At 42.6% G+C, this 15,429-nt stretch overlaps 1 protein-coding gene across 9 annotated transcripts in view; it reads left to right on the top strand.

The window, feature by feature from the left end:
- STRA8 (stimulated by retinoic acid 8) overlaps positions 1–15,429 on the top strand; it is a 42,026-nt gene that overhangs the window by 4,444 nt on the left and 22,153 nt on the right. For all 9 annotated transcript variants that reach the window (XM_070755945.1, XM_070755950.1, XM_070755946.1 and 6 more), the window contains exons 3-5: positions 2,322–2,397; positions 8,258–8,342; positions 9,149–9,301. In XM_070755945.1, coding sequence (XP_070612046.1) covers positions 2,322–2,397; positions 8,258–8,342; positions 9,149–9,301 — 314 coding nt within the window. The remainder of the gene's footprint in view (positions 1–2,321; positions 2,398–8,257; positions 8,343–9,148; positions 9,302–15,429) is intronic.

The following is a 15,429-nucleotide window of genomic DNA, read 5'->3' as shown; positions in this document are numbered from 1 at the left end:
AATTTGTCTTGGTGCATATGCTCTCAGCGTACATTAAAGAAAAAGATACATTTGTCAAGAATCATGTGGTACAACACTTAAAGATTGTCATAGGGGTCAAATAAGCAATGAAGAAACAATCAATATTAATAAAAATCTTAGGATACAAGCAACAAGTCACAGCCATACAGTCCTAAGTGGGAGGAAAAGGATGATAGGAATGATGAGAAAAACTAGTAGAAATAGAAGTGCAGATTTAGTAAAAAGTCTGACAGTGTTGAGGGAATTATTTGTTTAGTAGAGTGATGGCGTTTGGGAAAAAACTGTTCTTGTGTCTAGTTGTCTTGGTGTGCAGTGCTCTGTAGTGATGTTTTGAGGGTAGGAGTTGAAACAGTTTGTGTCCAGGATGGGAGGGGGTCAGTAAATATTTTCCCCGCCCTCTTTTTGACTCGTGCAGTATACAGGTCCTCAATGGAAGGCAGGTTGGCAGCAATTGTTTTTTCTGCAGTTCTGATTATCCTCTGAAGTCTGTGTCGGTCCTGTTCGGTTGCAGCCCCAAACCAGACAGTTATAGAGGTGCAGATGACAGACTCAATGATTCCTCGGTAGAACTGTATCAGCAGCTCCTTGGGCAGTTTGTGCTTCCTGAGCTGGCGCAGAAAGAACATTCTTTGTTGTGCTTTTTTGCTGTAGTGTCTCCTTTCAAGCTGTTTTCAAGCCCCTTGCTTCTTAAGTGGTAATCTCCTTCCTGGTTGATTGATTGATTATACTTAGTGTAGGTAGATGAGAATACAGGTAGTCCTTAACTTGCAACCATTTGTGTCTGTTCCAAATTACAATGGCATTGGAAAAAGTGAATAATGGCCATTTTTCAACTTACACCCATTGCAGTGGATCAAAATTTGCACACTTGGCAACTGGCGTGTATTTCTTTTACATGTGATCACCTTTTACAATCTCCTGACAAGCAAAGGCAATAGGGAAGTCAGATTCACTTAACGACTGAAATTTTGGGCTCAATTGTGTCATAATTTGAGGACTACCTGCACATTGATTGCCATAAGACATTTTAGTCTTTCCTCACATCGATTTTGATTGCATGTCTCTTGATTTTCACATGGGACATCCTTTAAAGTCATGATATTATTACATGTTATTGGATATTATATGGAAAATATGAATCCAGGCCTCAACAAAAACTCAATATAATCTGTAAACCTGTATAGCAGCACTGGTTTCCTACTTTTAACTTTTTTTTTCTTTTTTGATAACTTGATATATTAAGTTCTTTTAGAGTAGCCCTTCAGATCTTGCTAAAATACAGTCCCCAACTGACTGTAGCCAATGTGAAAGGCTATTGGGAGCTATAATTTAGTTGTTTCCATAAACCATGAGTTGCCCATCAGACAGGAGCTATTAGAAAACTCAGGAACTGTCTTGGTATTATTCAAGGTGATGTTTATCACCTATAAATCCCTTCATGGTATATGACTGTGATGGGGAACCTTTTTTTTCTTTGAGTACCAAAAGAATGTGTGTGTGTGCGTGTGTGCTATCACGCATGTGCGAGTGCCCACATTCATAATTCATTGCCTGGGAAGGGCGAAAACAGCTCCGCCCCCCAGGCCCTCTGGAGACTAGAAATGGCCTGTTTCCCAACTTCTGTTTGCCCAGTAGGCTCATGTTTTGCCCTCCCCTGGCTCCAACGGCTTCCCTGGAGCCAGGAGAGGGTAAAAATGCCCTCCCCTGAGGCTCTCTGGAAGCCAAAAACACCCTCCCAGAGCCTCTGTGCGAGCCAAAAATCATCTGACCGATACACACATGCACATTGGAGCTGAGCTACAGCAACTGCTTGCCTGCCAGCAGATATGGCTCTGTGTGCCTCCTCTGGCACCCGTGCCATAGATTCGCCATCACTGGAATAGGGTCTGGTTATTTGAGAGTCTGAAAAAGCTACAGAAAGCTATCTCTTTGATAGCTATTTGCCTGCCCAGTAGGATTGGGTAGAGTGGACATGCTCCAAGTCCTTTTAATTAAGTGTTGTCACCTGTTGGGGCTTAGGAAACATGCATTCTCTGGCATGATGCCTGTCTATCAAAACACCTTGCCTCCAGACATCCTTACAGATCTTCCTTGTAGTTATTCCACAGTTCTTTCAAAATCTGGCAATTAATTTTGTTGTTTCTTAACTTTGGGATGGAAACCACTCCAAACTGTTTGGAAGCTGCCCTTGAAATCCAGTTAATTAATTAGCTAATCAATTAAATGAACATATTGGCCTATTCAGAATGCATACGAATGGCTCTTTGTTTGTTTGTTTTTTTGTGTTTTTTTTTGTTTAGTCTCAGGTCTTATGTCAAGCTAAGAATTATATCCAGGAATTGGAACAAACTTTGGAAAAACTGTTGAAGATGAAAGGTACTATATGGAAGTTCTCACTAAATCTTTTTCCTCTGCTCTGTTCTTGTTTCTTCTTTAAAAAAATAGATTAGTGGAAAAGTTATAGAATCAGTATAAGGTTGGAACAAAAGAAGATAAATCTTTTCCATCTCATATTTAATAACACAAGAGATCATTATGAAGAAAATCTCAACAATAGAATTATCAGAAGGTGGGGTGATTAGAATATCAAACATAGATTCCCTTCTATGTTTGATATTCAGTGAACTTCATAAAAGTTAAAGCCTCTTTGACTTGATCTCATTGTAGGAAGCTTTACAGACATACCTAATGAGTTTTTCTTGGCAGCAATATGAAAGTGATTTGGCACTGCTTTATTCCAGAAATACAGTGGTACCTCTACTTCTGAACTTAATTTGTTCCATGACCAGGTTCTTAAGTGGAAACGTTCTTACGTAGAAGCATTTTTTCCCATAGGAATCAATGTAAAAGCAAATAATGTGTGTAAACCCATAAGGAAAGAAATAAAAGCTCAGAATTTGGGTGGGAGGAGGAGGAGGAAGAAGAAGAGGAGGACAGTCACTGCCGGAGGAAGAAGGTGAGGTGAGGGGTGTCCAAAAAATCCAAAACTTTAAGGCTTAAAAAAAAAGAGGGACTCTGAGGCAGCAAGGAGAAGCACACGTCTCCCATCCACCCGGCGTGAGGCTGCCTCCCATACACTGCGCCAGAGAGAGAAACCCAGGGGGAATGGCAGGAAACTGGCCAGGCCTTCATGCCGCTCTCAAATTTCCTGGGAAATTTTTCCAGGCTTGGGTTCTTAAGTAGAAAATGGTTCTTAAGTAGAGGTAAAAAAAACCTTGAACACCCGGTTCTTATCTAGAAAAGTTCTTAATTAGAAGTGTTCTTAAGTAGAGGTACCACTGTACTTTGGATTCCTAATCTAGTTCCCTCAAGACCTGGCTTTGTCATCAGGCTTGGGGGTTTCAGACAGATAATATCTTGAGGCTGCTCCATTGCTGATTGAATCTCATGTATGTGTGTGCTTATATGACTGACATACTTTTTATATATTTTCTTCCGCATGGCCAGTCCCCTTTCTTGTGACATGGGTGGCATATATATTAAATAAATTAATCAATGATCTTGATATTTTTTTGGTGGTCTCCAACCAAAATACTAAATTGAAAACCCCCGTTTAGTCTTTTATGGATCAATTAAGATTAAATAGGTGCTGAACTTAATATAAATGTATATTTACCCAAGCCAAAAAAAGGAAGCATCGCAATATCTGTTCAAGCACAGATATTCTGAATGACGTCATTCATTCAGTCAGTCAATCAATCAGTCAGTCTTTCTATCACAGCCTATGTCAGTCAATGTCCTTTAGTAGCTTACAATTAAAAAATACTTTACCATTAAAATACAGTTAAAATCCTCCCTATTGTTTAGATCAGACACATGTTTCTCTTCTTTTATACAATTCAAATCCAGATAATATAATAAGGTGGCAAAATTTGTCTTTGGCACTGTGCTTACCAAGGAAGGAACGATGGAATAAAAGTTGATCTATAGATTAAGTCCAATTTTGCTGCTCTGTTTTAAATCTTACTTTTTTTGTGCGTTTTGTTATTTGCTGTTGAGTTTGTAATGGTTTCTTTTTATATTCCTATTTTTGGGCTGAAATAAAATGCCTATTTTTCCCATTGTCAAATAAGTTTTATTAATTACAACTGTATTGTTATATTTGGATCAGAGAGAACTCTATTCATGTCGCTTTTCCATTATGACATTCAATTCATTGCTCATGTCATCACTTTCTAGCCTAACTTTCCAGTTCTTCAAGCTGCTATTGATGAGTGATTTGTTTATCACACTGTGATTGAGTTTTGCATCACCTATTACCAAGTGGCCTTAGCTGAAAATATGGGGAACTGAAACTTCTTGAGAAAACATCTGTGCTCCATCAATGAGCTATAACCCCTCCCAAAATAGAGCAAGGTGCACTATCATTATCCATATAACTTTTTGTCATGTTCCTTATACAGTGGAACCTCGACATACGAGCAGCTCTACTTACGAGCTACTCGAGATAAGAGCTGGGAGGGGAGAGACATTCTTGTTCGTCTCCCGAGCTCAAATCCGGGATACGAGCCGAGAAGAGCCGGGCTGGCTTGCTTTGCTTCCTTCCCGCGCTGATGCAGAGCCGAACAAAGCGTCGCGCCCCTCTGATGCTTTCGGCGGCTTCCGAAGCGACGCTGGGCTCTTTTGCCGCCAAAAGCGTCAGGGGGGCGTGAGGCTTTGCTCTGCATCAGCGCGGGAAGGAAGCAAAGCAAACCAGCCCGGCTCTTCTCAGCTCGTATCCGGCACTTGGTGAGTGGAGAGGCCTGCCGCCCCACTCTGCGGGTCCTTGGCTTCTGCTGGGGGTGGGGGGATCTGTTTTGAATTTCACATTCCGAGTGGGCTAGGGCAGCGTTTCCCAACCGGTGTGTGTGCCGCAAAGCTTCCCCCGATCTGCCTCCTCTCTGACTTGTCTCGCGGCGGCGGCGGCTGCGGCTTCAGCTCCTCGGGACGAAAGCGCTCCCAGCCAGGGGGCTGAGGGAGGCGGGGGAAAAAAAGCAAAAAAACCGGACGTATAAAGCCCTCTCTTGCAGCCCCCTGGCTGGGAGCGCTGTCGCTGCGAGAGAGGGCTTTCTCCGTCCGTTTTTTTTGCTTCCCCCCCCCGCCTCTCGCAGCGAAAGCGCTCCCAGCCAGGGGGCTGCGGGAGGCGGGGGGAAAAAAGCAAAAAAACCGGACGTACAAAGCCCTCTCTTGCAGCCCCCTGGCTGGGAGCGCTGTCGCTGCGAGAGAGGGCTTTCTCCGTCCGTTTTTTTTTGCTTCCCCCCCCGCCTCTCGCAGCGAAAGCGCTCCCAGCCAGGGGGCTGCGGGAGGCCGGGGGGAAAAAAAGCAGAAGAGAGAGAGAGTGAGAGATGCTCAGTGAGCCTTTCTTTGAAGTTGCCTTTCTTTCTTTCTTTCTTTCTCTCTTTCTTTTTCTCTCTTGCTCTCTTGCTCTTTCATTCTTTTTTCTTTCTCTTTCTTTCTTTCTTTCTTTCTCTTGCTTTCTCTCCTTCCTTCCTTCCTTTCCTCCCTCCATTTCTTGCTTTCCTTTTCCTTCCTCCCTTCTTTCCTCCCTCATTCCCTTCTTTCACTCCTTCCTCTCTTACTCTCCCCTTTCATAAGTTTCCTTGCTTCCTTCCTCTGTTCCTGTCCCTTCCCCCTTTCTTTCTTTCTTTCTTTCTTTCTTTCTTTCTTGCTCTTTTTCTTTCTCTCTTTTACCTTCCCTTCCTCTATTTCTTCTTTTCTTTCTCCTTCCCACCTTCTTCCCTCCCTACCTCCCTTCACTCCTTCCTCTCTTTCATAAGTTTCCTTGCTTCCTTCCTCTGTTCCTGTCCCTTCCCCCTTTCTTTCTTTCTTTCTTTCTTTCTCTTTTTCTTTCTCTCTTTTACCTTCCCTTCCTCTATTTCTTCTTTTCTTTCTCCTTCCCACCTTCTTCCCTCCCTCCCTCCCTTCACTCATTCCTCTCTTACTCTCCCCTTTCATAAGTTTCCTTGCTTCCTTCCTCTGTTCCTGTCCCTTCCCCCTTTCTTTCTTTCTTTCTTTCTTTCTCTTTTTCTTTCTCTCTTTTACCTTCCCTTCCTCTATTTCTTCTTTTCTTTCTCCTTCCCACCTTCTTCCCTCCCTCCCTCCCTTCACTCATTCCTTTCTTACTCTCCCCTTTCATAAGTTTCCTTGCTTCCTTCCTCTGTTCCTATCCCTTCCCCCTTTCTTTCTTTCTTTCTTTCTTTCTTGCTCTTTTTCTTTCTCTCTTTTACCTTCCCTTCCTCTATTTCTTCTTTTCTTTCTCCTTCCCACCTTCTTCCCTCCCTACCTCCCTTCACTCCTTCCTCTCTTACTCTCCCCTTTCATAAGTTTCCTTGCTTCCTTCCTCTGTTCCTGTCCCTTCCCCCTTTCTTTCTTTCTTTCTTTCTTTCTTTCTTTCTTTCTTTCTTTCTTTCTTTCTTTCTTTCTTTCTTTCTTGCTCTTTTTCTTTCTCTCTTTTACCTTCCCTTCCTCTATTTCTTCTTTTCTTTCTCCTTCCCACCTTCTTCCCTCCCTCCCTCCCTTCACTCATTCCTCTCTTACTCTCCCCTTTCATAAGTTTCCTTGCTTCCTTCCTCTGTTCCTGTCCCTTCCCCCTTTCTTTCTTTCTTTCTTTCTTTCTCTTTTTCTTTCTCTCTTTTACCTTCCCTTCCTCTATTTCTTCTTTTCTTTCTCCTTCCCACCTTCTTCCCTCCCTCCCTCCCTTCACTCATTCCTCTCTTACTCTCCCCTTTCATAAGTTTCCTTGCTTCCTTCCTCTGTTCCTGTCCCTTCCCCCTTTCTTTCTTTCTTTCTTTCTTTCTTTCTTTCTTGCTCTTTTTCTTTCTCTCTTTTACCTTCCCTTCCTCTATTTCTTCTTTTCTTTCTCCTTCCCACCTTCTTCCCTCCCTACCTCCCTTCACTCCTTCCTCTCTTACTCTCCCCTTTCATAAGTTTCCTTGCTTCCTTCCTCTGTTCCTGTCCCTTCCCCCTTTCTTTCTTTCTTTCTTTCTTTCTCTTTTTCTTTCTCTCTTTTACCTTCCCTTCCTCTATTTCTTCTTTTCTTTCTCCTTCCCACCTTCTTCCCTCCCTCCCTCCCTTCACTCATTCCTCTCTTACTCTCCCCTTTCATAAGTTTCCTTGCTTCCTTCCTCTGTTCCTGTCCCTTCCCCCTTTCTTTCTTTCTTTCTTTCTTTCTTTCTTGCTCTTTTTCTTTCTCTCTTTTACCTTCCCTTCCTCTATTTCTTCTTTTCTTTCTCCTTCCCACCTTCTTCCCTCCCTCCCTCCCTTCACTCATTCCTCTCTTACTCTCCCCTTTCATAAGTTTCCTTGCTTCCTTCCTCTGTTCCTGTCCCTTCCCCCTTTCTTTCTTTCTTTCTTTCTTTCTTTCTTTCTTTCTTTCTTTCTTGCTTTCTTGCTTTCTTGCTTTCTTGCTTTCTTTGTTGCTCTTTTTCTTTCTCTCTTTTACCTTCCCTTCCTCTATTTCTTCTTTTCTTTCTCCTTCCCACCTTCTTCCCTCCCTACCTCCCTTCACTCCTTCCTCTCTTACTCTCCCCTTTCATAAGTTTCCTTGCTTCCTTCCTCTGTTCCTGTCCCTTCCCTCTTTCTTTCCTTCCTTCCTTCCCACCCTCCGTCCATTCATTCACCCATTCCTCTCTTGATCGCTTAAAGCCGGTCCCTGGTGCAAAAAGGGTTGGGGACCTCTGTCCTACAGGATTGGGTGGCAGAGAAGTTGAACATATGTAAATTTAAAAGTTTAAGAAAGTTTACAAGTTAAGTGAAAGAAACTTCATTATTCATTTATATGTACATGTACATTTCTTCATTAAAAACATGTCTTTTTGCATAATTTAGACTAACTTTGTGAGTTTTTTGAGGGCTGGAACCAATTAAAATTATTCACATTAATTCCTATGGGGAAAAGTCGTTCGAGATAAGAGCTGCTCGACTTAAGAGCGCAGGTCCGGAACGAATTAAACTCTTATCTCGAGGTACCACTGTATAATGTTTGTTGCCATTATATCATCTGTTTTCATTTCATGGTATTGGTTAAAATTTTAAGTTTGGATTATTTTATTGATAGATACTTTATGTAGCGTATATTGTTTGGGCAGCAACACAATATTAATAATATTAGTGATAACCGAGCAGATAACCAATAATAAAGATAATACCTCTGTTTTTTAAAAACATTTTCCTATAATACTTTCTTCAAATACATTTGATTATATTCAAATTTCAAAATATGCCTATTAGTAACAGATGTTCTTTCTGTTGCCAACAGAAGTTTTAAATCTGGAAGACAGCAATCCATCCAGTTTGGAAGATGTAAAGGAGGAATATGTCAAGATGTATTTCAACAATCACAGGTTGCAAAATTTAAACTTTCTGAAAGCATCCCTTTTAAATATCTCAAATAAGCCTGTGAGCTTCAGAAAACAATTACATTCCTATCCTGTGAAATTTGAATAGACTTGCAGTCTTTACTGAGTTGCAAAAACAGAAGGAAAAATGAGTGTGAAATAGAGATTTTGAAAGTGGGATTTTTTAACACTATGAATCGCAATCCTATTTTTTAATGCTTGTTTCTCTTTATTCTGTTTGTTTATATTGCATCCCCATATGGTTTCTGTAGCATAGTATATTTATTGAAGAATAATTATTGCCAAACAGAAATTGTTGACTTCTTGACCAAAAAAAATGGACTTAGGTCCATGATGGTGGACCTATGGCATGTATGCTCTGAGGGCATGTGAGGTGTTGTCCTATGTCAGCACTGGTCAGCTGATTTTTGCCCTTTTGGAGGGTAGGAAGTGGCCATTTCCGCCCTCCCCAAGCTTCAGGAAAGCCCCAGAGCCTGTGGATGATAAAATGGAGCCAACGGGCCTACACGAATTTCCGGTAGATTTGTTTGGCCCATTTTTCATCCTTCCCAGCTTGGGGAAAGTGAAAAATGCCCCAATAGGCTGATGAGAAGTGTGGAGGCTTCAGTGAGGCCTGCGTATATGCACGGGGGGAGGGGGGGCAGCCCAGGGGGAGGGGTTATTCGTGCATGTGGGGGGGAAGGGCGTTGCATTGTAGGGGTGGGCATGCATGCGCATATACCCTTTTGGCACCCAAGCAAAAAAAGGTTTCGCCATAACTGACTTAGGTAATCCCTCCATTTATTTTGTAGTATCGTACACTCTTCAGATGTTTTGAGTCAAAATGGCACCGCGGTCTGGTACATGATCCAAGAACATGAGAAACCAATTGTAGAAGAAGATGTGTGTCAAAGGCTAACACAGTCATCAACTACCTCTTCTCCTGATCTGATGGAGTTTGAACGGTACATGAAGAAATCTGATATTTCTCCTTTTGAACTGATTCAACAAATAAAGTTATATAGGGTTAAATTGTTTGAGTTAGTCTATATGTAAATGAATTAAGACATTTAATAGTTTTTAGTAACTGCATGATAGAAGAAAATAAGTGGATTTTACATTTTACATCACAGCCTTTAAATAATGGAAGAATTATTATTATTATTATTATTATTATTATTATTATTATTATTATTATTATTATTATTTAGATTTGTATGCCGCCCCTCTCCGCAGACTTGGGGCGGCTCACAGCCATAGTTCCCTCTAAGCTGAGCAGTGAGCAATCGCTCACTTAAAAATCATCAACTCAGAGTTTTCCAAAGCTGCCCAGAAGCCGAGAGGGAAAGAGTGAGAGGGAAGGAGAGAGAGAGGAAGAGAGGAAGAGAGAGAAACAGATAGAAAAAAAGAGAGGAAGGAAAAGAGAAAGAAAAAGAATGGGAGTAAGGAAGAGAGAAAGAAAATCAAAATCTAGTTTGAAACTAGCTCAACTATTTAAGTGGCATTTTGATATTGATAGAGTTGCCCTATTATGAGCTCACTGTTATAGACACACAGTACAGTATTTTATTTTGAAATTATCTGAGGCAAAACAGGGTGGGGTTTTTATTTGTTTGTTTGTTTGTTTGTTTGTTTGTTTGTTTGTTTGTTTATTATTCCTGTGCCGCCCAGTCCCAAAGGGACTGCCGCTCAGACACTATACTTTTCCGCCCACCCTAAAAAAAAATTAGAGGGAACACTGCTCACAGCAGTAATAAAACAGTATATAGTGACAAATCTAATAATACAAGGCTAAAATAACAAATCTAATATTAAAAGTCTAAAAACCCATTATTTAAAAAGCATACACACAAACATGCCATACATAAAACTACATAGGCAAGGGGAGATATCTCATTTAATATTATTAAAGGAGAATATTATCCTTTAAGACAATACTGTTGTTCAGACTATAAGACACATCTGTGTCTAAGATGCACCAAGATTTCGAAGAGGTACCGTATTTTCCGGCGTATAAGACGACTGGGCGTATAAGACGACCCCCTAACTTTTCCAGTTAAAATATAGAATTTGAGATATACTCGCCGTATAAGACTACCCCTCTTCTGTACATCATAGACCTGACTGAGTCTAGGTCTATGATGTACTTGCATTGAGAAAAAAATCATTTCTGAACATGATAACACAATATTTTAATTACTAATGATGAAGATCTTATTGTTAAAATTATGAATGAATTATTTAGAGAGAGAGAGCCAAGTGGGAGCACTCTTCTGTCTATCTCTCCATATGTCTCTGTCTATCTGTCTTGTCTGCCTCTCATATTTCTCCTCACCACAATTAAGTTTATTATTATAACTCATCATAATTTGTCAACACAAAAAGGTGAACCTGGCTATTTTCCTTTCTCCTACCATCTATTCTGCAGGTATCTTTCAGTCTAACATGCAGCATGCTGACACCTATGTGAGAATCTATTATGGAATGAGAATCTGTATGTGATATCATGATATCGCAATCCAAACAGCCCATCCATTTTTTCCTCTTTCCGCACTTTCTGTCTTTATCCTCTTGCAATGTCACTTAAACAGATTTTAACTTGTCGGGTTTAATTAGTGACCCTGCCAATTTTCAGTACTGTGCAGTGTGCTATGATACAGAGCAGGGTGAATAATATGACCTCAGCTTTTAAAGTTATTTTAAAATGTTGCCTAAGAAATATGAAAAGATGATTCTTTTTGGAGGAAAAGTACATTTTCAATGGTTAAACATAAGAACAAATACAAACAGGCAGAAATAAATGCATCCAGTTTAACATTCAATCATTTCCCTGGCTCTTTTTATTGAAATGAACAAGTTCATACATTCAATTTTGCAACCACTAATAATGTTGGTCAAGTAGGTACAAAAATACCTGGGGAAATGATCAAAGTCTTTCTCTCTCCCCCTCTCTCTCCCTCTCTCCCTCTCTTTCTCTCTTGCTATCTCTCTTTCTCTCTTTTTTTTTTGCTTTCTCTCTTTCTCTCCCCCTCTCTCTCCTTCTCTTACTATCTCTTTCTCTCTCTTTATGTCTCCCCTCTCTCCCTCTCTCTTGCCATCTCTTTCTCTCCCTCTCTCTTTCTCTCTCTCCCTCTCTTGCTATCTCTTTCTTTCTTTCCCCCCTCTCTCCCTCTCTCTTTCTCTCTCTCTCCCTCTGTTGCTATCCCCCCTCTCTCTTTCTCTCTCTCCCTCTCTTGCTATCTCTTTCTTTCTTTCCCCCCTCTCTCCCTCTCTCTTTCTCTCTCTCCCTCTGTTGCTATCCCCCTCTCTTTCTCTCTGTCCCTCTCTTGCTAACCCCCTGTCTCCCTCTCTTGCTATCTCTTTCTCTCCCCCCTCTCTCTTTCTCTCTCCCTCTCTTGCTATCTCTTTCTCTCCCCCTCTCTCCATCTCTCTTTCTCTCTCTCCCTCTCTTGCTATCTCTTTCTTTCTCTTTCTGCCCCCCCTCTCCCTCTCTCTTTCTCTCTCTCCTTCTCTTTCTCCCTCTGTTGCTATCCCCCCTCTCTCTTTCTCTCTGTCCCTCTGTTGCTAACCCCCCCCTCTCTCCCTCTCTTGCTATCTCTTTCTCTCCCCCCCTCTCTCCCTCTTTTTTTCTCTCAGCAGCAGCAGCAGGGTGATCAGCTGTGAGGCGGAGCTACGGAACCGAGGCACGGATGGCGGCGGCTAGACATATCGCGTGTGGGCGAGCCTGTGCTTTGCGCAGGCTCGCCCAGCTGGGAGGCGGTGTTCTCGCCCCTCCCAGCTGAAACTGAGGTCCGGCCGGGGCGATTCTTCCCCGGCCGGACAGGCACGCTGGTGCTGCCAAAGGCAGCGTGTGGGCGAGCCTGTGCTTTGCGCAGGCTCGCCCAGCTGGGAGGTGGTGTTCTCGCCCCTCCCAGCTGAAACTGAGGTCCGGCCGGGGCGATTCTTCCCCGGCCGGACAGGCACGCTGGTGCTGCCAAAGGCAGCGTGTGGGCGAGCCTGTGCTTTGCGCAGGCTCGCCCAGCTGGGAGGCGGTGTTCTCGCCCCTCCCAGCTGAAACTGAGGTCCGGCCGGGGCGATTCTTCCCCGGCCGGACAGGCACGCTGGTGCTGCCAAAGGCAGCGTGTGGGCGAGCCTGTGCTTTGCGCAGGCTCGCCCAGCTGGGAGGCGGTGTTCTCGCCCCTCCCAGCTGAAACTGAGGTCCGGCCGGGGCGATTCTTCCCCGGCCGGACAGGCACGCTGGTGCTGCCAAAGGCAGCGTGTGGGCGAGCCTGTGCTTTGCGCAGGCTCGCCCAGCTGGGAGGCGGTGTTCTCGCCCCTCCCAGCTGAAACTGAGGTCCGGCCGGGGCGATTCTTCCCCGGCCGGACAGGCACGCTTGTGCTGCCAAAGGCAGCATGTGGGCGAGCCTGCGCTTTGCGCAGGCTCGCCCAGCTGGGAGGCGGTGTTCTCGCCCCTCCCAGCCATCGCAAATATCGGCGCCATTGTCCTATATCCGGCGTATAAGACGACCCCCCACTTTGGAAAAGATTTTCAGGGGTTAAAAAGTCGTCTTATACGCCGGAAAATACGGTAAGTAAGAAAAAAAGGCTTTGTCCTCCCCAGCCCCCAGGAGCACTCTGCAGGCCTCCCAAACACCTATGCACACCCCGTTTTTGCAAAAACAGGCCATTTTTTCCACACTGGTTTTTTGCACACCTGTTTTCACTAATTTTTTTGAATATTAGATACATCTCCGCCCCACCCACCCCCAAAAAAGTGGGGTGGAAATGTTGGTGCATCATACACTGAATACAACCATTTTGGGCTTCCTGAAGGCTTCCCCTGGGGCCCGTGGTTTGGGATGTCTGCAGAGTGCTCCTGGGGGCTGGGGAAAGGCAAAAACACCCCTGGGGGGCATTTTTGCCTTCCCCCAGCCCTCAGAAGCACTGTTCCGGTCTCCCAACCCCTCTGTGCACCCTTTTTTTAATGTGAAAAGTGGGACATGGGCAGTGATGGGCTACCAAATTTTTTACTACCACCCCGTGGGCATGGCTTATACATTTTGTTTCAACATTTTTCAGTGCAAATTGGGTGCTCGGGGGTGCAGCTCCAAATTTTGCTACCGGAACTGCGTTCCTGACCGTTACCGTAGGAGCCCATCACTGGACACGGGGGTGGGCCTTCAGTGGATAAAAAATGGCTGTATTTAGTGTATAAGACGTATCAACATTTCCACCATTTTTAGAGTGAGGAAAGGTGCGTTGTATACTCCCAAAATACGGTACCTTATATTTTGTTTCTTGTGTAGCAAGGGAAGAGTGCACCGACTGCACAATTACACAATCAGTGCAGTGTAGTATATTTTGTCTGTAGCTATAGTATAGCTTGGTGAAAAGGTTCATTTGTGTCATGTGATTCAAGAATACTAGTCAACAAAATTTGCTTTATTTTTTATGTATAAAAATTTTAATTAAATTTAATTCAGATAAAAACAAACAAGAACCCATATTGAAGCGAAAAGTGTGGGGGGGTAATGAGGGAAGAAAAAAGCAGAAACAATAGTGCAGGAATCAAAGAAAAAAAAGATGTAACAATAGCTCCAAATAAGCTGGAAATAAGTGCTTCTTGATACAAATTGCAAGTCACTACTTATCCTGAACTGCTTCTGAAAAACACATACAGTGATACCTCGTCTTACAAACGCCTCGTCATACAAACTTTTCGAGATACAAACCCAGGGTTTAAGATTTTTTTGCCTCTTCTTACAAACTATTTTCACCTTACAAACCCACTGCCGCTGCTGGGATGCCCCACCTCCGGACTTCCGTTGCCAGCGAAGCACCTGTTTTTGCACTGCTGGGATTCCCCTGCAGCATTGCAAAAACACAGAAGTCTGGAGGTGGGGTTTCCCATGGAGGGGAGCCTCAACAGTGCAAAAACGAGCGCTTCGGCTGGCAAAAGGGGTGAATTTTGGGCTTGCACGCATTAATTGTTTTTCCATTGATTCCTATGGGAAACATTGTTTCATCTTACAAACTTTTCACCTTAAGAACCTCGTCCCGGAACCAATTAAGTTTGTAAGACAAGGTATCACTGTATTCTGTTTCTGCTGTTCTTAAATGTGCTTATCACATAATAAGACCCTGAGATGGGTTCCTTCCGGTTCAGACCAATTTGCCCAAACTGGTAGCAACCCGCTGGTGATGTCACAATGATGTCACAGAACTAGAGTGGTCGATGCTGGTCCCTAGAGGCCGCCATATTTTTTTAAAAAAAAATTGGGGGGGGGGAGGAAATTGGTGGGAGGGATGGGGGGATTTTTTTTTCTTTACATGCGCCATCTTGTTTCAGGCTTTTAAATTTTTTTTGAAGTTTTGCTTCTGCACATGCGCGTGGCCAGAAGGCCTGGTCACATGGTGCAGGAGGAAGTGAACCAGCAGCGATGTAAGTTGTAACACACCCTCGTAGGACCCTGTGTACCTATTATGTGGCACAATGTGTGCTACTTTTTTCTGAGAGAATAAATAGGGGCAGCATTGTAAGAATAACTATGGAATGTGACCAGCAGGTGGTGCAAAAGTATTTCAGTTACACAACTTGAGGCATTTCCTAATTAACCTATTTATTTTTTTAAGAGATTATAAAAATCAGTACAATCAGGTTTGTTTTTTAATACATAACCTATAAAATTGTTTTGTGATTTCTTGTCTTATTCCATCCCTCTTACAGTGATACTTTCAATTATGATCACTGTTTTTATCATAATGTAAATTATTCATATTCTTCAACATTTAGTATGAATTTTCTTGAATTTAATTTCTAATTCCACGGTTAGTCCCCTAATTAATGTAAATAATTAATTCCTTTTTTTAAGATTATCTTAATCAAATAAATTCAAATGCCATCCTACAAATCATAATTAGTTTAATAATATAACAGAAAGCAAAGTAAAAATCATGACAGAAAGTTCATCTGAAAGGAATTCCTTCCTCGTTTGGTAATGGTCTATTAACTCAAAGTTGTTTTCTTCAATTTTCAGATGATTTTGTAATTTTTGTGAAAGACATCTACTTGCTATCCTAAAAAAAATTATAAATAAGACTAATCCATCCATCT

Source organism: Erythrolamprus reginae, chromosome 6 (genome assembly GCF_031021105.1).
Source record: "Erythrolamprus reginae isolate rEryReg1 chromosome 6, rEryReg1.hap1, whole genome shotgun sequence".
In the NCBI taxonomy this organism is placed as follows: domain Eukaryota; kingdom Metazoa; phylum Chordata; class Lepidosauria; order Squamata; family Dipsadidae; genus Erythrolamprus; species Erythrolamprus reginae.
This window is presented reverse-complemented; position numbering and strand designations above follow the sequence as displayed.